Source organism: Gymnodraco acuticeps, unplaced genomic scaffold, assembly GCF_902827175.1.
Source record: "Gymnodraco acuticeps unplaced genomic scaffold, fGymAcu1.1, whole genome shotgun sequence".
Taxonomy (NCBI): Eukaryota; Metazoa; Chordata; class Actinopteri; order Perciformes; family Bathydraconidae; genus Gymnodraco; species Gymnodraco acuticeps.
Window position 1 is genome coordinate 180,057 of NW_022991762.1, and position 21,818 is coordinate 201,874.

The 21,818-nt window shown below is 39.4% G+C and overlaps 1 protein-coding gene and 2 gene segments (V, D, J or C); 2 read left to right on the forward strand and 1 right to left on the reverse strand.

The window, feature by feature from the left end:
• LOC117535067 overlaps positions 1-7,154 on the forward strand; it is an 88,669-nt gene extending 81,515 nt beyond the window's left edge. Inside the window, 2 exon segments of the V gene segment in view lie at positions 5,402-5,435; positions 6,564-7,154. Coding sequence covers positions 5,402-5,435; positions 6,564-6,886 — 357 coding nt within the window.
• LOC117535060 overlaps positions 1-9,314 on the reverse strand; it is an 89,696-nt gene extending 80,382 nt beyond the window's left edge. The window contains 2 exon segments of the V gene segment in view: positions 8,743-9,044; positions 9,221-9,314. Of these exon segments, the coding sequence occupies positions 8,743-9,044; positions 9,221-9,266 (348 nt within the window).
• Positions 1-21,818, forward strand: part of LOC117535066 (immunoglobulin lambda-1 light chain-like) — a 111,476-nt gene extending 89,658 nt beyond the window's left edge. The window contains exons 3-4 of one of the 4 annotated variants that reach the window (XM_034199380.1): positions 15,380-15,413; positions 16,543-17,133. In XM_034199380.1, the coding sequence (XP_034055271.1) occupies positions 15,380-15,413; positions 16,543-16,865 (357 nt within the window). In that variant the 3' untranslated portion in view covers positions 16,866-17,133. Of the gene's footprint in view, positions 1-15,375; positions 15,414-16,542; positions 17,134-21,262 lie in introns of those variants that run through there. The other 3 variants (XM_034199379.1, XM_034199381.1, XM_034199383.1) reach the window with 3 other exon arrangements.

Consider the following 21,818-nt stretch of genomic DNA (forward strand, 5'->3'; position numbering starts at 1 on the left):
AACAAACACAAACAACAGACATATCTATAATAAAAAGATAAATAACAAGTACACCCTGCTCCGTCAAATCTCAAAAACATTTAATAAGAAAAACACAAGTACAAACTCTAGTACAAACATGGACATTCAAAATTCAAAATTAAATACATAAATTGGCATCTGTGTGACACTCCTATGATGTGTTAATTTGTGCAATAGCTGCTGGGATAAAACTGTTTTTATACCGCTTCGGTCTACTCTTTGGGACAAGTAACCTCCGGCCCAAAGGAAGAAGCTTAAATTCTGAGTGCAGAGGGTGGGAGTCATCGTCTAATATGGAGCTGGATAACCGCTGTAACTGCCTGAGGTACAGGGTCTCCAGGTTTAGCTGTGGCTCACCAATCAGTCTGCTGGACCACTTGATGATCTGACTCAGAGAGTTTCTGCTCTTTAAAGTCAGGTTACCAAACCATGACATGAATGAAAAAGACAGAATCGACTCGATAAAAGCACGATAAAATATGATCATTGTAAGGGAAACTTCTGTGTAGCAATGCAGTGGGAGTCACCGACTCAGGAAAGAGACACGGGAAGAGCAGGAGCTTTGATGTCAAACACTGATGGTTTATTTAGGAGGTTCGGCCGGAGGATTCACATCACAAGTCACAGCAGCCATGGTCTGACTGCACGGGAGAGTTGCCACGTCAATTCTGAAGAACTCTACCCCAGACTAGTGTTGCACGGTGTACCGATACTTGAAAGGTACCGCGATACCCTGCCGTTAAAAACGGTACGATTCCTCCGTTTCATTAGTGTCGGTACTTTAAGAATGACGGGGACAAGTACTCCGGTGAGAAAGCGCCGTTTTAATAAGAGCCGTGAGTGTTCAGCGCTCTGCTTCCACTCCCTGCGTGCACTGCAGCCGTGCCTGCGGCCAGACCCATGTATTTAGCTAGTTCAGAGAGAATAATCAACATTGTGCATAACAAGATAGAATCATAACACCTCTATCAGCTGACTCCAACAGGCAGGAACAGGGAGACAGAACACTGAGAGCACAGCAGCCAAGGTTACAGGTGCGTGTGCTCAGTCAGGACAGTTTGAACTGATAAACTGGGTCAAAGTCATGGACCTTGGAAAATATTTCCCCAACAATCATCATGGTTTTGTCAATGTTAAATAGGACAGTTTCCTAAGACAGTACAAACGCTGGTGCCCCCTTTTCACACAGCTTCACATTTTGGATCAGAGCTCAATTTTGAGTCAATAATTGTCCCCAGATATTTGTATGATTGCACTAATTCTACTTTCTGATTCGCGATTGTTAAGACTTCATGTATGTGGGGATGTCTTCTAAAATCAATGATCATATCCTTGGTTTTGCTTATGTTCAGTTGTAGATAGGACTCCTCACACCACCTGACAAAGTCGTCAAAGACAGGGCCGTGGCTGGTCTCATTGTCCTGGAGCCCACTAACAATTACAGAGTCATCTGTATACTTTAAAATAGTCCTATTTTCCCACCTACTTTGACACATATTAGTGTTAAGTATAAATAATAGTGGCGAAAGGATACATCCTTGTGGGGTAGCCAGTGGAGGAGCTGACTTGATCAGATAAGGTCCCATTCACGCACACTCTTTGTGTCCTATTGGTTAAAAAATCAAGAATCAAGTCCATAAGATTATTGCTTATTTCAAATTGTTCTAGAAGTCTGCCAATTAAAATATGAGGTTTCCATATTATCCTTCTCCGATAAGATGGAAAAAACAAGCACCAGTGTGATTTTGGTGACAGTACGACTATCTTGGACATAGTTATAGTGGGGGTGCCAAACCAGGCAGCTGCACCACCCTCAGCACTCTAATGGCGCGTTTCCACTGCAGCGGGGTAGCCCCGTTTAAGCGTCCCTAAGCGTCCTCGCTCAGGCCTCGGGCTGCCTCGCTGGCCGGCCCAGGCCGTGGCGCATTTCCATTACAGTTTAGGACCTGGGGTAGCAACGCAGTGTAGGCGGGGCGATCGGCTTTGTTTTTGTTCACATTTCGAGTTGTTCCGTCGAGCTCCCGCTGGATTTGATCATCCCCAATGAGATGTAGGAACGTCGTCACCTCCTCGGTCGACCACGGTGTGCTTTTCTTATTAGACGTAGCCATTTTTGTAGCTCATCCGTTTACAAAATGCTGTTTATAAAAATGCTGCAAGCTTGCTTCTAGATATATATGCGACGCTAGGGATGAACTCGCGCGCAATCTTGTGACCATTCTCTCTGACCAATCAGCAGTTGAGAGTGTTGACGTCACTAGTTCAGCCCTGGCCCTGGTCTGAGGGAACCACGATTTTAAGAGCTGCCAGGTCAACCCCCCACGGACATAGAGAAGCGTTTGACCTGTGACCTCAACATCACAGAGGGTCTCTGACTGACTACAAGCAGATGTTTGCAGTATCACAGATTCTATAAAACAATAAGAAACTCTATAAACAGATCAGATGAAAATATTCTCTTACACTAGGCTATATGGAAACGCCACCAAAAACCGGCCTGGCCGCTTGAGGACGGTTAAGGACGCTTAAACGGGGCTACCCGCTGCAGTGGAAACGCGTCATAAGTGAGGATGTCACGCACTCTAGCCCTGAAGAGTCCATCCCATAGACAACCATTATATAAAACTTAAACGTTGATGAGTTAGAAACTCTAAAAGATATCAAAAAGCTGAATACAAATGTAATAGCTGAATGTTTTGTGACCGTTTCAAAGTAGGAATGAAGTCTGTAGCTGAAAGTCTGCTGAAGGAGCAGCATTTTAAACACGGTGTAGGTAAAAGAGGATTTGAAGGATACTCCCATTGGGTTACATTGTAAAAATAAAAGTTTAAAAAGCGGTATATTTTAAAAAGTATAAATGTCAAAAACAAGAAAAGTGTCCTGAAGGAGCTGAACATTTTAATATTTGAATGGTCTCTAGCTGAAAGTATGCTGAAGTAGTTAGACGGTGAAATCTGGTTGAAATAATCAATCAATCAACAACTTTATTAATCCTGCAAGGGGCAATTGGTTGTGAGCAGTTTATGTCATGTACACAGGCAGGAACATACAGGAAGAAAGCACAATAATAAGATGCGGAATAATTAAGATTTGAAGAACAATAGTTGAACAGCATTTGTACTAATAAGTATGTTGAATAGTAGACTGTGTGTGGCTTCGCCAGTCACAGAATTACATTATTGCACATCATGTGAACAACACCTTGTTCTTTCTTCTTTCTTAATTCTGTGAGCCATGTTCATGCTCAACTCTGACTGCATTTTACACATGTTTGCACACAGGTCTGCACAGCCCTCCACTTTAAATATAATGTACTGTAGTTTGCCATATATTGCCATATATTCATTGTTCTAAGTGTTTTAGTTTTTTAGCTTTTAAGGTCTTTTAAATTTAAATTTGGTGTAAATACTTCTTTATATTATCTTTATATTTTTACCTACTATGGCAACTCATTTTCTTAGATTGTTTATGTTCGTACCACCAGACACCAAAGCTAATTCCTTGTATGTGTCAAAGTATCTGGTAATAAACTTGATTGTGATTGTGATGTACGTCTGCTCGTCCTAAAGCCTCTGCTTTGCACTGGTGGTCTCAGGGGGGGTCAGGGGTCAAATCATGTTCAAACTCAACGTCTCTTGGATGTTCCTGCTGTTTTTGGTTTCAATAATGGAACAAAAAAACATTTCAGGAAACTTCTATGAAACTGGTTTTTAGAAAACCTGAAGTTTTTAACTAAGATGTGAATTTGAGGTTAACTAATGGATAAGTTCATTGATTGATGTGAATAAGAGGGTTTTAATCAGCCACCGTTTAACATTTTAAAGACTTCATTAGATTGATCTTTGTCATTTTGAATCAGGATATTTATAATAATGATGAAATAATAACTCCAGAGAGGCCAGAGATGCTCCTGCTGTGAAGCACACCGAGTGGAGACATGTGGGGAAAAGCTAAAGAGCGTTTGTTGTTTTAATTCGGGGAAGCAGAGATCACAATAAGGTTTGTGTGTAATGCTGCTTTTACATATAATGTGTTTTGGACTGGGTTTAATCTCATTAATCCATTAACATATGTGTATTTAAGAATAAGAAGTGAATAGTGCTGGGTGGGTTCCTGTCAGCTCTGAGTTCAGTGGGCTGTGTCAGTCTCTTCCTCTTCAGCAGCTGCAGGTGGTTCCTGCTGTAACAGCTCAGAGTCTCTGCAGTCTGACTGAGGGAGGTTTTTGTACGACTACAAATCACTGTGTGAACACGTAATTACTGTAGTAACTCTGACAGTAATAAACTGCTGCATCTTCAGCCTTCAGTCCAGTGATGGTCATAGAGAAGTCAGAGCCGCTTCCACTGCCACTAAACCGAGGTTCTGTTCCTGATTCAAGTGTGCTCACATATTTTATCAGGAGCTTTGGAGGCTGTCCAGATTTCTGTTGATACCAGGAGATACATTCACTAGTACCACTACAAACGGTAACATCTGTGCTGGCTTTACAGGTGAGAGTGACGGTGGATCCTGGAGCAGACGTCTCGACTGCAGGCTGAGTCACAGTCACAGTCTGACCGCTGCATCCTGCACACAGAAACAGATCATTGATTTCTCAGCAGAAAGAAAGGAGAGGAAAGGCAGCACATGATGTTTGAAATGTTGCTGAGTGAATGAACCTGTGAAACAGCAGCAGGCCAGCGTCCAGATGAGGATGGTGATGAGAGTCATGGTGCTTTCTGCTGACTGACACATGTGAGTCCTGCAGTGTTGAACTCACAGGACTATAAACCTTCTCAGTTCACTGGAGGATCAGCTGACCATGCAAAGCCTCCTCTCTATGGAAATGATGTCTCTGCTCTCAGCACACTGAAGGCAACGTGGGACACGAAACCAGGAGGAACACTGTCTGGATTTACACCGTCTATCATCTGAATGGAAGAACATATTTATATCAGGAGTGGAGATGAGGATTTGAGTTTGTGTCCACTGTGGTTGGTATGATATGTCTGTTTGTCTGACATTAACATACATACAGAGATTCACTGTAGATCAATAACATGTTTCAGTTCTGTTTCAAATACCTTTGTTAATAACTATTATTGAAAAGCCTCGTGTTCATTTAACTGTGTAGAAACTAATATAAAACTGACAAAGTTAGTTGTGTAGAAGACTGTAATGGTTTCTCTGCCAGGTGTAGAAAAGTGATGAGAAATGACATAAATCATCTTAATTCTTCCAGAGATGTAATCCATATCTTTAGAAAAGCTTTGTTGATTTAAAAACTGTAGATGTGTCTCTGTTATCAGTGAGATCAGGGAGCTTTCTCAGTGATACATGCTTGCTGACAGTGCAGGAGGTTTTTGTACGGCCACTCAATGAGTTTGTATCACTGTGGTGGACTTTTGGTGGAGGAACCAAACTCATCGTTGACTGTAAGTACCAGAGATTTGTATTTTATACAACTATTAGCAAATATATAACTTTCATTAATTATTAAATGAGACTCAAGTTAAAAAAAACGTAGATTCCATTTTTATATTTTTGTATTAAGCTCCTCTTGTAATCTGAAAGGAACCTTTGCAGACTTCTATATTAATTGTTCGTTTCGTACAAATACATTTTTTGAAGCAAATAACTTGTTTATTTTCTATATTATATTTTATTATCATAACAACTTTATACTAAATGTTTTTATTTATTAAAATGTGTTAACGCGTGACGTCTCCGCCACATTCAGTTTTTCATTTGTAGTTCACAATATTGTATTTATTTACATTATTTATCTATTATCTTTTAAAATATCAACTATTTAGTTGAATTCAAGTTAAATACGGATTCATTTAAACTTGTGATTGTATCAGTTAATGCAGCTTGTCGTCGTGTTCACGGTTCATTGATTTGACATGCAGTGAAAAGGAAGTGAAAGAGACAGATGATAAATGTTTGAACTGTTTTCACTTGAGACGTTCAGCTCTGTCAGTTTAAAGAACATCATCACACATGTGAAGATATTCAATCATTATTATCAATGAATCTTTAGCTTGCACACTTTACACAAAGTCAGTCATTCACACTTGAATCATGTGGGTCTGATCCTGAGTGATTTATGAGAGTAACAGCAGCACAACTTATTCTGTTTTAGTTAATGAAATATAAGGATTCAAGGATTCAAGGCTTTTCTTGTCATGTGTCCATAGCTACAGTGCAGATACTTCAATGAGCATCTTAGGTCACAGGCTCCTCCAACAGAGCAGCACAATAGCACAGATACAATAGAGCAAGGAGAGTCTAGATACAAGTAATTGGAATATGATATATTAGATAAATAATGTGTAAGTTGCAAACAGATGAATGTTATGGATGTTCTTTTAAAAGACGTACAACACTCAAATGTAAATTATAAAAGGCAGTGATACCAATGTTTCCACAGAGGTGACTGGTATCGTAAAGTACTGACACAAGGATTTGACAGCAGCAAAATGACAACATAAAAAAGGACCTTATAATCAAGTGTTCACTCTAATGTCTCCCTTTTCCTCCCCCCTCCCTCCCTGCTCCAGTGGGTGTGCAGCAGCCCACCCTGAGCGTCCTCCCCCCCTCCAGAGAGGAGCTGCAGCAGGGCAGTGCCACCGTGGTGTGTCTGGCCAGCGGGGGCTTCCCCTCCGCCTGGAAGCTGGGCTGGAAGCTGGGGGGCAGCAGCAGCTCCTCAGGGGGGTCCCACAGCCCGGAGGTCCTGGGGAGCGACGGCCACTACAGCTGGAGCAGCACCCTGAGCCTCTCTGCAGAGCGCTGGAGGGGGGCGGGCTCAGTGAGCTGTGAGGCCAGTCTGAGTGGACAGAGCCCTGTCACTCAAAGCCTGGACCCTGCCCGCTGCTCGGAGTAGAGCATCACTTCCTGTCTGGAGAGGAAGCAGCTTCTTTGCTAGAGATCTTCATGAAGACACACATCTCCTCTGCTCACATGTTGCTGCTGTCTCTGCTCAGTTGTTAGTGTTGCTCTCTAATCCTCACTTCCTGCATATTCTCCTGTTTGTTCATCAGCTCACAATTCAACTGGATTTCATTTGTTTCACTCCAACAGAAACTCATCATTCATCTCAAATGTGGCGTGAGCTTTAAACCATCATTAAATAAAAATGTTGATTAAAATGAGACTGTGTCTTTGTACTTCTTTAATTCATATGTTCATTGTGAGAAAGATGTATTAATACCTTCAGTATGAAACCTCGTATTATATTAATATCCTTTATGATTGTGGGACAATTTATTTAATTTATTTTTATTCTTTTATTCTACTAAATTCATTACAAAAAAGAATTATAATTCTTACACACAAAGATGAACAACATTAGTAGAAGCGGGAGGGCTGAAGCTTATGGGAAGTAGCCCTCCTGTGAATCATCCTAATATAACATTGGCATTATTGCGTCAAAAACGTGTAGAAATGAAGGAGTACAAAGAAATAAAGAAAACTAAAGAAAACTGGAGAAAAAAATAAAAATAAAAGTTAGGGTAAGAAAATAATAAATGCATATATATATAAGAAAAACTATAGGGTCATTTTCTGCACATGTCAATAGCAGTTTCAACTTCCATTTTTGAAAATGAAAATACTATATATAAATATATACATATGTACACATGTACTTGGCAAATAAATAATGATAATAATAATATATGCATATAAACATTATGAACACTTATTTTAAGTGACTTTTTTTACATTCATACTGTATGTTCACACTTACACAAAATATACAGATGTTCAAGTGTATAAGTACACAAATACACATGCACTCATATACACCAATACAAATATTGCAAGGACATTTCCAGGGCTGAAATAATAATTCAACCCCATAACGATGAAAATAAATAAGGACAAAATAGATGTAAAGTAATGTAGACCATATTAAATAAATAAACAAACTGAAGGTATTAGTTCTAAAGAAATAATAATAATAAAAAGAAGAAAAATGATTCCGAGAATATCCAATATTTGTAAACTGGAGAAATCTGCAAATAGAATCTTTTTGTATTTAGTTTTGAATTGTTGATGACGAGTGATACTTGAAAGGTCTGGGTGAAGTCCATTGCACGTTCTAACTCCGTTTATGGATCAGCTGTGATTTGATGGTTGTTCTGCAGGGCTTGCTACACAACCAGTCAGGATGCCTCGCTGGGTATTTCCTGACTGTGGTTTGGAACTGCTTTTGAATGTTAGGAGGCATTTTGTTATGGAACATGTTGTGCATAATCAGTACTGTTTTAAGCTTTACTAAGTCAACACATTTTAATAGATTGAGTTTTTTAAATACTCAATCTATTGAAATACACAGTGGAGTGTAAACAACAACATTGTGTTTACAGTACTTCAAATGATTTAAATTGTGTTGCGTATGTTTGGACTGCGGTAATATCATTAATTGTTTTGTAGAGCCATTCATAAAGTTACTGTTAAATATATGTTGATATCAGTGGCTATAGTTCAACATTAATCTAACTTTCCCAGCTCACTCATAAAGAGACTGAATTTAATGACATTAATATAGTTTAAACAGGGTGTTGAAGAGTGTCTGTGAGTGTGTTAGCTTTATTTGGGTTCATGGTGGTTCTGCTTGATGACTCTTGTGTTCACTGGACCAGTTCTCCTCCTCTCAGTCTCTTCACCTCTGCAGCTGCAGCAGGACGCTTTGCTTCAGACTGAAGGAGGTTTTTGTACGGCTCTAAATCACTGTGTGAACGTGCCATCACCATGGTAGCCCAGACAATAGTAATCTCCTGCATCAACTTCCTTAACGTTACTGATGGTTAAAGTGTACTGAGCACCAGATCTAGTACCACTGAATCTAGGCTCAGTTCCAGAGAACAGAGTTGATGATGAGTATATAAGAGGTTTAGGAGCCTGTCCAGGTTTCTGAAGATACCAACTGAGACGACGACCAATATTAGAGCTCCCTGTAGCGCTGATGGTCACAGTCCCTCCAGCACTAACAGACTTGGATGAGTCAGTCTGAGTCAGGAACTTGTTGGCAGAAGACTCTGAAATGAGAAGTGAAATGTTAGATAACCAACAACATGGAGCAGCAGTTTAAATGATAATAGAAAGAGTTAAAGACAAAGCACATTGGATGCAAACATGAAAAGAAAAGACACACATTGAACCACACATACATTACTCCTATCATTTCAGATGATACATTTTCAAAGTCTCTCACCCTGACACAGAAAGCCCAACATGACAAGCAGAGTTACTGACAACATGATCTCCAGTTCTCAGGATGAGTGCAGGAACACGGTTCAGACTCTACGTGACTCAAGACCTTAAAACTGTGAGGAGCAGTGAAGCATTACAATCATGCAAATGACATGTCACACGTCACACAGACACCTGTCCTTGAGAAACCAAAATGCAGTTGAGGTGAGTTTTAGTTACGGTTTAACATCTCTTGAACATCATTTGGTCATTCAGAGTCACTCTTAAATGTGAGGGTAATGCTCTTCTAGGTACGTTCTTTTCTTTGCAAACATCTTTCCTTGTTTCCACTTCTTTCTGAAGTATCTCATGAACAGTTTAACAGTTCCCCCGCTGGCAAATCGATCTACATTGAACTCAATATCCACTGAGTGTTTGATTCTCTAGGATGTCCCTTCTTGTTATCAAATCCACTGAATAGAGACACAGCATGCCATGCAACAGAGAGACATCTAATATCTAACAGGTCTGTCAAGACTGGATGATTTTACCTCAATGAGGGGCCACATAGAGAAACACATACAAAGGGCAGGGCCACTCACTAGAGGTGAGGTATTTTGCCTCATAAATTAAGTTATAAGTTAAATCAATCAAATGTAGGTAAATCATGCTTGTTACCTGAATATGATTTAAGTAAAAAAGCTCACAGCTCTCCATAGGGTTTCATTTATTTTGTTATAACAAGTGTTGGCAGCTCTTTCCTTAAAACAGGAGCCTCAGATTGCTTAAGATAAGGGGAAATATGAAGTATATATTTCAAGCTTGTTATGCAAATAACTTATTGGGCTTTTTTTTATCAAGTAAAATTTGTTAGAAAATGCTTTCAACTTAAATTTGAAAAGTTATATATATATATATATATATATATATATATGTTGACATATATTATGTATATATATATATATATATATATACATAATATATGTCAACATATATATTTAAGAAGTATAATATAAGACAAGCTGAAGTTTCAGGTGTGGGCCATATTCCATTATACTTTTAGAATTCGATGAGGGCCAATTAAAATGTACAAGACACCCCTGATCTATGCATTGTATTGTATTGCATTGTTAATAAATGTGCAACACAGTACTAGTCACATAGAGTCACACTGTAGATCCTGTTTTACATTAATCTCTCATCAGAGATGGCCTTTTTTTCTGAGTGACTATGTATATAATTGAACATCTGGATTAGGAAAGGGGAACATTTGAGTTTCACTTCCCCTCTGACTGGGGCTCATGTAGTTTCTGTGCGTCTGTGCCGGTGGTGCGTATCAGAACCTCAGGTCAGGTCACAGCTCAGCACTCTGTACGCTGTTTCATACGAGGGAGGTTCTTGTTTGACTATGAGGCTGACATTAGCTCCCATACAGCAGTCACTTCATGCATCTTCAGCTCTTGGTGGTGGGAGTGACTTTCATTTCAAATCCACTACAGCTCAGAGACAGAGAAATAAAACATAGCTACTGAATGCAAACTATTTTATATGAAGAACAGTTTGAACATTAAACTAAAATAACCCTATTTATGTAAAGGCTGGTTAATGCACTCCCTGTAGACTCAAATCAGTATCTCACCCTGGATGTAGACTACCAGTACCAGCAGTAAAACCAGCAATAACCTTATTTAAAAACTGGATAATTGTGCATCAAGGCCAACAAATCTTCTCTGAGAGTTGTCTGTGTTACATCTGCATGAAAAACAACAACAATGCTGCCCTCTTGTGTCAAAATAGGAGTATGTAAAGACATTTGAATCTTTCACATCATGCACAGAATCTGAGATACAGTGACATAAAAGTCCCTTCTTTATCGGAGCAAAGTTCTCTTGTGAGTCTTTATCGCTTTGCAGTCGCCCTGTATAACAATCTAGAGTCTGTCTGGGTCTCTTTGTAGTTGTTTTGCCTCTTTATGAAGTAATTTAGCACTTCTTTGTGGCGTCATGCTTCTTTCTCATCATTATGCATTTCTTTGTGGACTTGTTGCGTCTATTTTCTCCTCTCTCTTTGTTCACTTAGTCTCTAAGTTGCATTGTGCATCTCTTTCCATGGTTTTGTAAAAAAAAAAATTATAATTTAACCAGATGAAAACATTGAGACAAAATCTCATTTACAATGCTGACCTGGCCAAGAAGGCAAAATCTGGCACATATATACAGTGGAAGCTTACCTAAAATGGCTTCATACATTAATAAAAACCAGTGCTGCATCCCACGCATACTAAGTGAGGACCATCCAGTTAGGCTATAGCGTGCAATGATGAGTCCTATAGGGTGCATTTGATATGTATCGCAGTGCAGCATGGTAGAGTGGGTCAAGTTTGGCCAAAACAGTGGGACAGGCAAATCTATAGATTGTATCACTGTAGTCACGCTGAGACAGGAATAAGCCAGAGACCAACCTTTTACGGGAAGATGTTGAAAAACAACGTTTAAGTCTGTAAAGGAAGCCAAGAGTGAATTTCAATTTCTTAGTTAGAACTTCAATGTGGTGTTTAAAGTTTAGATTTCTGTCCAACCAAAAGCCCAGATATTTGTATGTATCTACAAATTCAACAGAGCAAGAGTGTCAATGGAGAGGCAAGAGGATGCTGACTTGGGAGCAAAAAGCATTGCTTTGGTTTTCTTACCGTTCAATAGCACTTTAGAATCAAGAAGCGCATGCTGCAGCGTGATACAATCAGATTTTAAATTGGAAACGGCCATATCCAGAGAAGGAGCACATGAGTATGCAATAGTGTCATCAGCATACATATGATAGGTAGACAATTGCATCTGATTACAAATATTGTTTACATGTAATAAAAAGAGCAAGGGCCCCAGAACAGAGCCTTGTGGAACTCCCTTCTCCAAGGTGACAGGCTCAGAGACAGTACTACCCAACCTGACGCATTGAGTACGGTCGGTTAGATAACTCTGAAACCAGCAAATGGCGTTATGACCGAAACGAGACACCAACATAACATTAGACAGAAGATGAAAAACCTTCTCAGATAAGATGGAAAGAACCAACACCGGTGTGATTTTGGTGACAGTGCAACTATCTTGGACAAAGTTATAGTGGAGGTGCCAAATCCGGCAGCACCAACACCTGGTCTGCCACATGTGGAAGCCCGTCTTTAGTTTCTCACCTGCTGAGCCCAGAGTAAAATGCTTTAGTGTGCACAAACTAGAGGGGGACAACAAACACCAGTGTGATTTTGGTGGGAGTACGACCACCCTTGACAAAGTTATAGTGGGGGTGCCAAACCAGGCAGCTGCACCACACTCTACACTCTAAGTGATGATGTCACGCTCTCTAGCCCTGAATGGTCCATCCCATAGACAACCATTATATAATCTACAACGGCCTGAACATTTACCAAAACTTAAACGTTGATGAGTCAAAAACTCTAAAAGATATCAAAAAGCTGAATACAAATGTGATAACTGAATGTTTTGTGACCGTTTCAAAGTAGGAATGAAGTCTGTAGCTGAAAGTCTGCTGAAGGAGCAGCATTTTTAACATGGTGTAGGTAAAAGAGGATTTGAAGGATACTCCCATTGGGTTACATTGTAAAAATATAAGTTTAAAAAGCAGTATATTTAAAAAAGTATAAATGTCAAAAACAAGAAAAGTGTCCTGAAGGAGCTGAACATTTTAATATTTGAATGGTCTCTAGCTGAAAGTATGCTGAAGTAGTTAGACGGTGAAATCTGGTTGAAATAATCAATCAATCAACAACTTTATTAATCCTGCAAGGGGCAATTGGTTGTGAGCAGTTTATGTCATGTACACAGGCAGGAACATACAGGAAGAAAGCACAATAATAAGATGCGGAAGAATAAAGATTTGAAGAACAATAGTTGAACAGCATTTGTACTAATAAGTATGTTGAATAGTAGACTGTGTGTGGCTTCGCCAGTCACAAAATTACATTATTGCACATCATGTGAACAACATCTTGTTCTTTCTTCTTTCTTAATTCTGTGAGCCATGATCATGCTCAACTCTGACTGCATTTTACACGTTTGCACACATATCTGCACAGCCCTCCACTTTAAATATAATGTACTGTAGTTTGCCATATATTGTCACATATTCATTGTCCTAAGTATTTTTAGTTTTTTAGCTTTTAAGGTCTTTTAAATTTAAATGTGTCGTAAATACTTCTTAATATTATCTTTATATTTTTTACCTACTATGGCAACTTATTTTCTTAGATTGTTTATGTTCGTACCACCAGACACCAAAGCTAATTCCTTGTATGTGTCAAAGTATCTGGTAATAAACTTGATTGTGATTGTGATGTACGTCTGCTCGTCCTAAAGCCTCTGCTTTGCACTGGTGGTCTCAGGGGGGGTCAGGGGTCAAATCATGTTCAAACTCAACGTCTCTTGGATGTTCCTGCTGTTTTTGGTTTCAATAATGGAACAAAAAAACATTTCAGGAAACTTCTAATAAACTGGTTTTTAGAAAACCTGAAGTTTTTAACTAAGATGTGAATTTGAGGTTAACTAATGGATAAGTTCATTGATTGATGTGAATAAGAGGGTTTTAATCAGCCACCGTTTAACATTTTAAAGACTTCATTAGATTGATCTTTGTCATTTTGAATCAGGATCTTTATAATAATGATGAAATAATAACTCCAGAGAGGCCAGAGATGCTCCTGCTGTGAAACACACCGAGTGGAGACATGTGGGGAAAAGCTAAAGAGAGTTTGTTGTTTCAATTCGGGGAAGCAGAGATCACAATAAGGTTTGTGTGTAATGCTGCTTTTACATATAATGTGTTTCGGACTGGGTTTAATCTCATTAATCCTTTAACATATGTATATTTAAGAATAAGAAGTGAATAGTGCTGGGTGGGTTCCTGTCAGCTCTGAGTTCAGTGGGCTGTGTCAGTCTCTTCCTCTTCAGCAGCTGCAGGTGGTTCCTGCTGTAACAGCTCAGAGTCTCTGCAGTCTGACTGAGGGAGGTTTTTGTACGACGACAAATCACTGTGTGAACACGTAACCACTGTGGTAACTCTGACAGTAATAAACTGCTGCATCTTCAGCCTTCAGTCCAGTGATGGTCATAGAGAAGTCAGAGCCGCTTCCACTGCCACTAAACCGAGGTTCTGTTCCTGATTCACGTGTGCTCACATATCTTATCAGGAGCTTTGGAGGCTGTCCAGATTTCTGTTGGTACCAGAACATACCCTGATCACCATCACTCCATTTGTAAACATCTGTGCTGGTTTTACAGGTGAGAGTGACGGTGGATCCTGGAGCAGACGTCTCGACTGCAGGCTGAGTCACAGTCACAGTCTGACCGCTGCATCCTGCACACAGAAACAGATCATTGATTTCTCAGCAGAAAGAAAGGAGAGGAAAGGCAGCACATGATGTTTGAAATGTTGCTGAGTGAATGAACCTGTGAAACAGCAGCAGGCCAGCGTCCAGATGAGGATGGTGATGAGAGTCATGGTGCTTTCTGCTGACTGACACATGTGAGTCCTGCAGTGTTGAACTCACAGGACTATAAACCTTCTCAGTTCACTGGAGGATCAGCTGACCATGCAAAGCCTCCTCTCTATGGAAATGATGTCTCTGCTCTCAGCACACTGAAGGCAACGTGGGACACGAAACCAGGAGGAACACTGTCTGGATTTACACCGTCTATCATCTGAATGGAAGAACATATTTATATCAGGAGTGGAGATGAGGATTTGAGTTTGTGTCCACTGTGGTTGGTATGATATGTCTGTTTGTCTGACATTAACATACATACAGAGATTCACTGTAGATCAATAACATGTTTCAGTTATGATTCAAATACATTTGTTAATAACTATTATTGAAAAGCCTCATGTTCATTTAACCGTGTAGAAACTAATATAAAACTGACAGAGTTAGTTGTGTAGAAGACTGTAATGGTTTCTCTGCCAGGTGTAGAAAAGTGATGAGAAATGACATAAATCATCTTAATTCTTCCAGAGATGTAATCCATATCTTTAGAAAAGCTTTGTTGATTTAAAAACTGTAGATGTGTCTCTGTTATCAGTGAGATCAGGGAGCTTTCTCAGTGATACATGCTTGCTGACAGTGCAGGAGGTTTTTGTACGGCCACTCAATGAGTTTGTATCACTGTGGTTGACTTTTGGTGGAGGAACCAAACTCATCGTTGACTGTAAGTACCAGAGATTTGTATTTTATACAACTATTAGCAAATATATAACTTTCATTAATTATTAAATGAGACTCAAGTTAAAAAAAACTTAGATTCCATTTTTATATTTTTGTATTAAGCTCCTCTTGTAATCTGAAAGGAACCTTTGCAGACTTCTATATCAATTGTTCGTTTCGTACAAATACATTTTTTAAAGCAAATAACTTGTTTATTGTCTATATTATATTTTATTATCATAACAACTTTATACTAAATGTTTTTATTTATTAAAATGTGTTAACGCGTGACGTCTCCGCCACATTCAGTTTTACATTTGTAGTTCACAATATTGTATTTATTTACATTATTTATCTATTGTCTTTTAAAATATCAACTATTTAGTTGAATTCAAGTTAAATACGGATTCATTTAAACTTGTGATTGTATCAGTTAATGCAGCTTGTCGTCGTGTTCACGGTTCATTGATTTGACATGCAGTGAAAAGGAAGTGAAAGAGACAGATGATAAATGTTTGAACTGTTTTCACTTGAGACGTTCAGCTCTGTCAGTTTAAAGAACATCATCACACATGTGAAGATATTCAATCATTATTATCAATGAATCTTTAGCTTGCACACTTTACACAAAGTCAGTCATTCACACTTGAATCATGGGGGTCTGATCCTGAGTGATTTATGAGAGTAACAGCAGCACAACTTATTCTGTTATATTTGATGAAATATAAGGATTCAAGGCTTCAAGGCTTTTCTTGTCATGTGTACATAGCTACAGTGCAGATACTTCAATGAGCATCTTAGGTCACAGGCTCCTCCAACAGAGCAGCACAATAACACAGATACAATAGAGCAAGGAGAGTCTAGATACAAGTAATTGGAATATGATATATTAGATACATAATGTGTAAGTTGCAAACAGATTAATGTTATGGATGTTCTTTTAAAAGACGTACAACACTCAAATGTAAATAAAAAAAGGCAGTGATACCAATGTTTCCACAGAGGTGACTGGTATCGTAAAGTACTGACACAAGGATTTGACAGCAGCAAAATGACAACATCAAAAAAGGACCTTATAATCAAGTGTTCACTCTAATGTCTCCCTTTTCCTCCCCCCTCCCTCCCTGCTCCAGTGGGTGTGCAGCAGCCCACCCTGAGCGTCCTCCCCCCCTCTGGAGAGGAGCTGCAGCAGGGCAGTGCCACCGTGGTGTGTCTGGCCAGCGGGGGCTTCCCCTCCGCCTGGAAGCTGGGCTGGAAGCTGGGGGGCAGCAGCAGCTCCTCAGGGGGGTCCCACAGCCCGGAGGTCCTGGGGAGCGACGGCCGCTACAGCTGGAGCAGCACCCTGAGCCTCTCTGCAGAGAGCTGGAGGGGGGCGGGCTCAGTGAGCTGTGAGGCCAGTCTGAGTGGACAGAGCCCTGTCACTCAAAGCCTGGACCCTGCCCGCTGCTCGGAGTAGAGCATCACTTCCTGTCTGGAGAGGAAGCAGCTGCTTTGCTAGAGATCTTCATGAAGACACACATCTCCTCTGCTCACATGTTGCTGCTGTCTCTGCTCAGTTGTTAGTGTTGCTCTCTAATCCTCACTTCCTGCATATTCTCCTGTTTGTTCATCAGCTCACAATTCAACTGGATTTCATTTGTTTCACTCCAACAGAAACTCATCATTCATCTCAAATGTGGCGTGAGCTTTAAACCATCATTAAATAAAAATGTTGATTAAAATGAGACTGTGTCTTTGTACTTCTTTAATTCATATGTTCATTGTGATAAAGATGTATTAATACCTTCAGTATGAAACCTCGTATTATATTAATATCCTTTATGATTGTGGGACAATTTCTTTTATTTCTTTTTATTCTTTTGTTCTACTAAATTCATACAAAAAAAGAATTATAATTCATACTCACAAAGATGAACAACATTAGTAGAAGCGGGAGGGCTGAAGCTTATGGGAAGTAGCCCTCCTGTGAATCATCCTAATATAACATTGGCATTATTGCGTCAAAAACATATAGAAATGAAGGAGTACAAAGAAATAAAGAAAACTAAAGAAAACTGGAGAAAATAAAATATAAAAGTTAGGGTAAGAAAATAATAAATGCATATATATATAAGAAAAACGATAGGGTCATTTTCTGCACATGTCAATAGCAGTTTCAACTTCCATTTTTGAAAATGAAAATACTATATATAAATATATACATATGTACACATGTACTTGGCAAATGAATAATGATAATAATAATATATGCATATAAACATTATGAACACTTATTTTCAAGTGACTTTTTTTACATTCATACTGTATTTTCACACTTACACAAAATATACAGATGTTCAAGTGTATAAGTACACAAATACACATGCACTCATATACACCAATACAAATATTGCAAGGTAATTTCCAGGGCTGAAATAATAATTCAACCCCATAACGATGAAAAGAAATAAGGACAAAATAGATGTAAAGTAATGTAGACCATATTAAATAAATACACAAACTGAGAAGGTATTAGTTCTAAAGAAATAATAATAATAAAAAGGATTCCGGGAATAGAATATTTGTATTTAGTTTTGAATTGTTGATGACAAGTGATACTTGAAAGGTCTGGGTGAAGTCCATTGCACGTTCTAACTCCGTTTATGGATCAGCTGTGATTTGATGGTTGTTCTGCAGGGCTTGCTACACAACCAGTCAGGATGCCTCGCTGGGTATTTCCTGACTGTGGTTTGGAACTGCTTTTGAATGTTAGGAGGCATTTTGTTATGGAAAATGTTGTGCATAATCAGTACTGTTTTAAGCTTTACTATGTCAACACATTTTAATAGATTGAGTCTTTTAAATACTAAATCTATTAAAATACACAGTGGAGTGTAAACAACAACATTTTGTGTTTACAGTACTTCAAATGATTTAAATTGTGTTGCGTATGTTTGGACTGCGGTAATATCATAAATTGTTTTGTACAGACATTCATAAAGTTACTGTTAAATATATGTTGATATCAGTGGCTATAGTTCAACATCAATCTAACTTTCCCAGCTCACTCATAAAGAGACTGAATTTAATGACAATAATATAGTTTAAACAGGGTGTTGAAGAGTGTCTGAGAGTGTGTTTCAGCTTTATTTGGGTTCATGGTGGTTCTGCTTGATGACTCTTGTGTTCACTGGACCAGTTCTCCTCCTCTCAGTCTCTTCACCTCTGCAGCTGCAGCAGGACGCTTTGCTTCAGACTGAAGGAGGTTTTTGTACGGCTCTAAATCACTGTGTGAACACGCCTGCACTGTTTATGGCGTGGTAACTCTGACAGTAATAAACTGCTGCATCTTCAGCCTTCAGTCCAGTGATGGTCATAGAGAAGTCAGAGCCGCTTCCACTGCCACTAAACCGAGGTTCTGTTCCTGATTCAAGTGTGCTCACATGTTTTATTAGGAGCTTTGGAGGCTGTCCAGATTTCTGTTGATACCAGGACGTCAATGGCCAATTGCCATCATTGGGAACTCTTTTACAGGTGAGAGTGACGGTGGATCCTGGAGCAGACGTCTCGACTGCAGGCTGAGTCACAGTCACAGTCTGACCGCTGCATCCTGCACACAGAAACAGATCATTGATTTCTCAGCAGAAAGAAAGGAGAGGAAAGGCAGCACATGATGTTTGAAATGTTGCTGAGTGAATGAACCTGTGAAACAGCAGCAGGCCAGCGTCCAGATGAGGATGGTGATGAGAGTCATGGTGCTTTCTGCTGACTGACACATGTGAGTCCTGCAGTGTTGAACTCACAGGACTATAAACCTTCTCAGTTCACTGGAGGATCAGCTGACCATGCAAAGCCTCCTCTCTATGGAAATGATGTCTCTGCTCTCAGCACACTGAAGGCAACGTGGGACACGAAACCAGGAGGAACACTGTCTGGATTTACACCGTCTATCATCTGAATGGAAGAACATATTTATATCAGGAGTGGAGATGAGGATTTGAGTTTGTGTCCACTGTGGTTGGTATGATATGTCTGTTTGTCTGACATTAACATACATACAGAGATTCACTGTAGATCAATAACATGTTTCAGTTCTGTTTCAAATACATTTGTTAATAACTATTATTGAAAAGCCTCGTGTTCATTTAACCGTGTAGAAACTAATATAAAACTGACAACGTTAGCTGTGTAGAAGACTGTAATGGTTTCTCTGCCAGGTGTAGAAAAGTGATGAGAAATGACATAAATCATCTTAATTCTTCCAGAGATGTAATCCATATCTTTAGAAAAGCTTTGTTGATTTAAAAACTGTATATGTGTCTCTGTTATCAGTGAGATCAGGGAGCTTTCTCAGTGATACATGCTTGCTGACAGTGCAGGAGGTTTTTGTACGGCCACTCAATGAGTTTGTATCACTGTGGTGGACTTTTGGTGGAGGAACCAAACTCATCGTTCACTGTAAGTACCAGAGATTTGTATTTTCTAACACAGAAAACATTACATTTACTTTTACATCAGAATTTGATAAATCAACAAATTATTTGGGATAATTTACATTATGTTGATATTTTTTAAATCTATAAAGCTTGTCTGAAGAATTGAAAACATTAAGGAAAGTTAGTTTTAATTAATTTTGAAGAAGATGTTACGGTGAATTATATGTACGTTTTACTTTTCTTTTCTAATAAGATATAAAAACATTTTTAGCTCACAATTGACCAAAGAACAGCTGCTCTGTCATAACATCTAATTGTGATTTACTTTTTAATTGTTATACATTTTAACATTCAACAAGTGTTTCATATAAAATCTGCTGAGGATCCGTTAAAACACATTAAAGTGTGTTTTTGTACGTTCAGAGTCGCTGCAGGGTGCGTTCACAGTCCGTTAGTTTAAAAGAGTTTAAAGGAAGTGAAACAAACAGATGACAAAGTCTTCAACTGTATGAGATGTTACTTTTTGTTTTTCTTAACAGTAAATGATTTCAGAGATGAGTTATTCATTCTGAAACATTGTAAAGCAGAGATAAAGCTTTTCATATAATGATCATTACATGAACACCTTCATTACGTTGCTTACTTTCATGTAACTCTTCAGGAGTTTTGATGAGTGCCAAAGAAGAAGATTCATTATTTTAAATGCCAGAATGATATAAAGTATCACCGTTTGATTTTATGAATGAAACCCTCGTGTTCTCCCATGCCTCAGCTCCTCTTGTGATCACAGCTCATGCTCACAGCTGACCCCCACTTTCTCTGTCCTGTACCTTCAATGTATAATTCTTGTTCTGATGAGAGCTACAGAATAACACTCTGACTCCAAACGTCAAGTTTAACATTTTATTTGATTTATTAAACCCTCATTTCCTTCCTCGTTCTGTTTGTTCTGGAACTATTTGAATGTTTTTAAAATATGTTTTATTGTTTTATGTCCTACATATTTGTATGTTGCATTGTTGGAGGAGCCTTGGGCTTTTCATTGCCTTATCTACATCGCCTATGTGCAATATGTGCAATATGTGCAATATATACCTGGCTGCTAAATCCTCAGAACTGTTGTATTGTATTTTGTAAATTGTGAAACTTTTTATTGTATTTTTTATTATATTATAACTTTTTTTTTACTTGAATACTTTTGTATGCATGCTTCTACGTAACATGAAGCTGTCTTTGGCTCTTTTCTGCTGTAACAGCGTGAATGTCCCCTCTGAGGGACTACTAAAGGTATTCTGACTCTGGTTCTGATTCACTGCAGCTACTGTGCATATGACAGTAAAGCCTCTGAATGTTTGAATGTGTCCTGTATGGACTCTGTCTCACAGCGTCTGTCCCTCAGTGGAAGTTCATCTGCTCCTTGTGTCTCTCTCCCCTGCAGCGGGCTCCATGCTCAGGCCCTCCGTCTCTCTGCTGGCCCCCTCCTCCTCTGAGCAGCTTTCTGGGGGCTCGCTCACGCTGGCCTGCCTGCTGACCGGCTACTCTCCTCAGGGAGCCGTGGTGAGCTGGGAGGTGGACGGCACACAGGTGACAGAGGGGGTCCTGAGCAGCTCGGAGGAGGAGAAGAGCGGACGCTACAGCAGCAGCAGCAGCCTGAGCCTGAGCCAGGAGAGCTGGATGTCAGGAGAGCTGTACTCCTGCAAGGTCCTCCATCATGCCCACAGCCAGACCCAGTCCCTCCACAGGAGCCAGTGTGGGGGCTAGAGGGGCCGCTGGAGCCCAGGAGAACACATGCTGCTCTGATCATCAGGAGCTTTAATGTTTGTAGAGGAAAGTGAAGCTTTGTGTGGCCGAGAACAACACTGCTGTAAAGTGTTGGACAGCAGCAACTTAGAGAGTGATGTGTGAAGTTCAGCAGAGATGAGAGTGTGCTTAGTAACTGTCTTGTTGATGATTCAGGATGTTCCTAATAAAGCTTTCTCTGATAAATAACATGA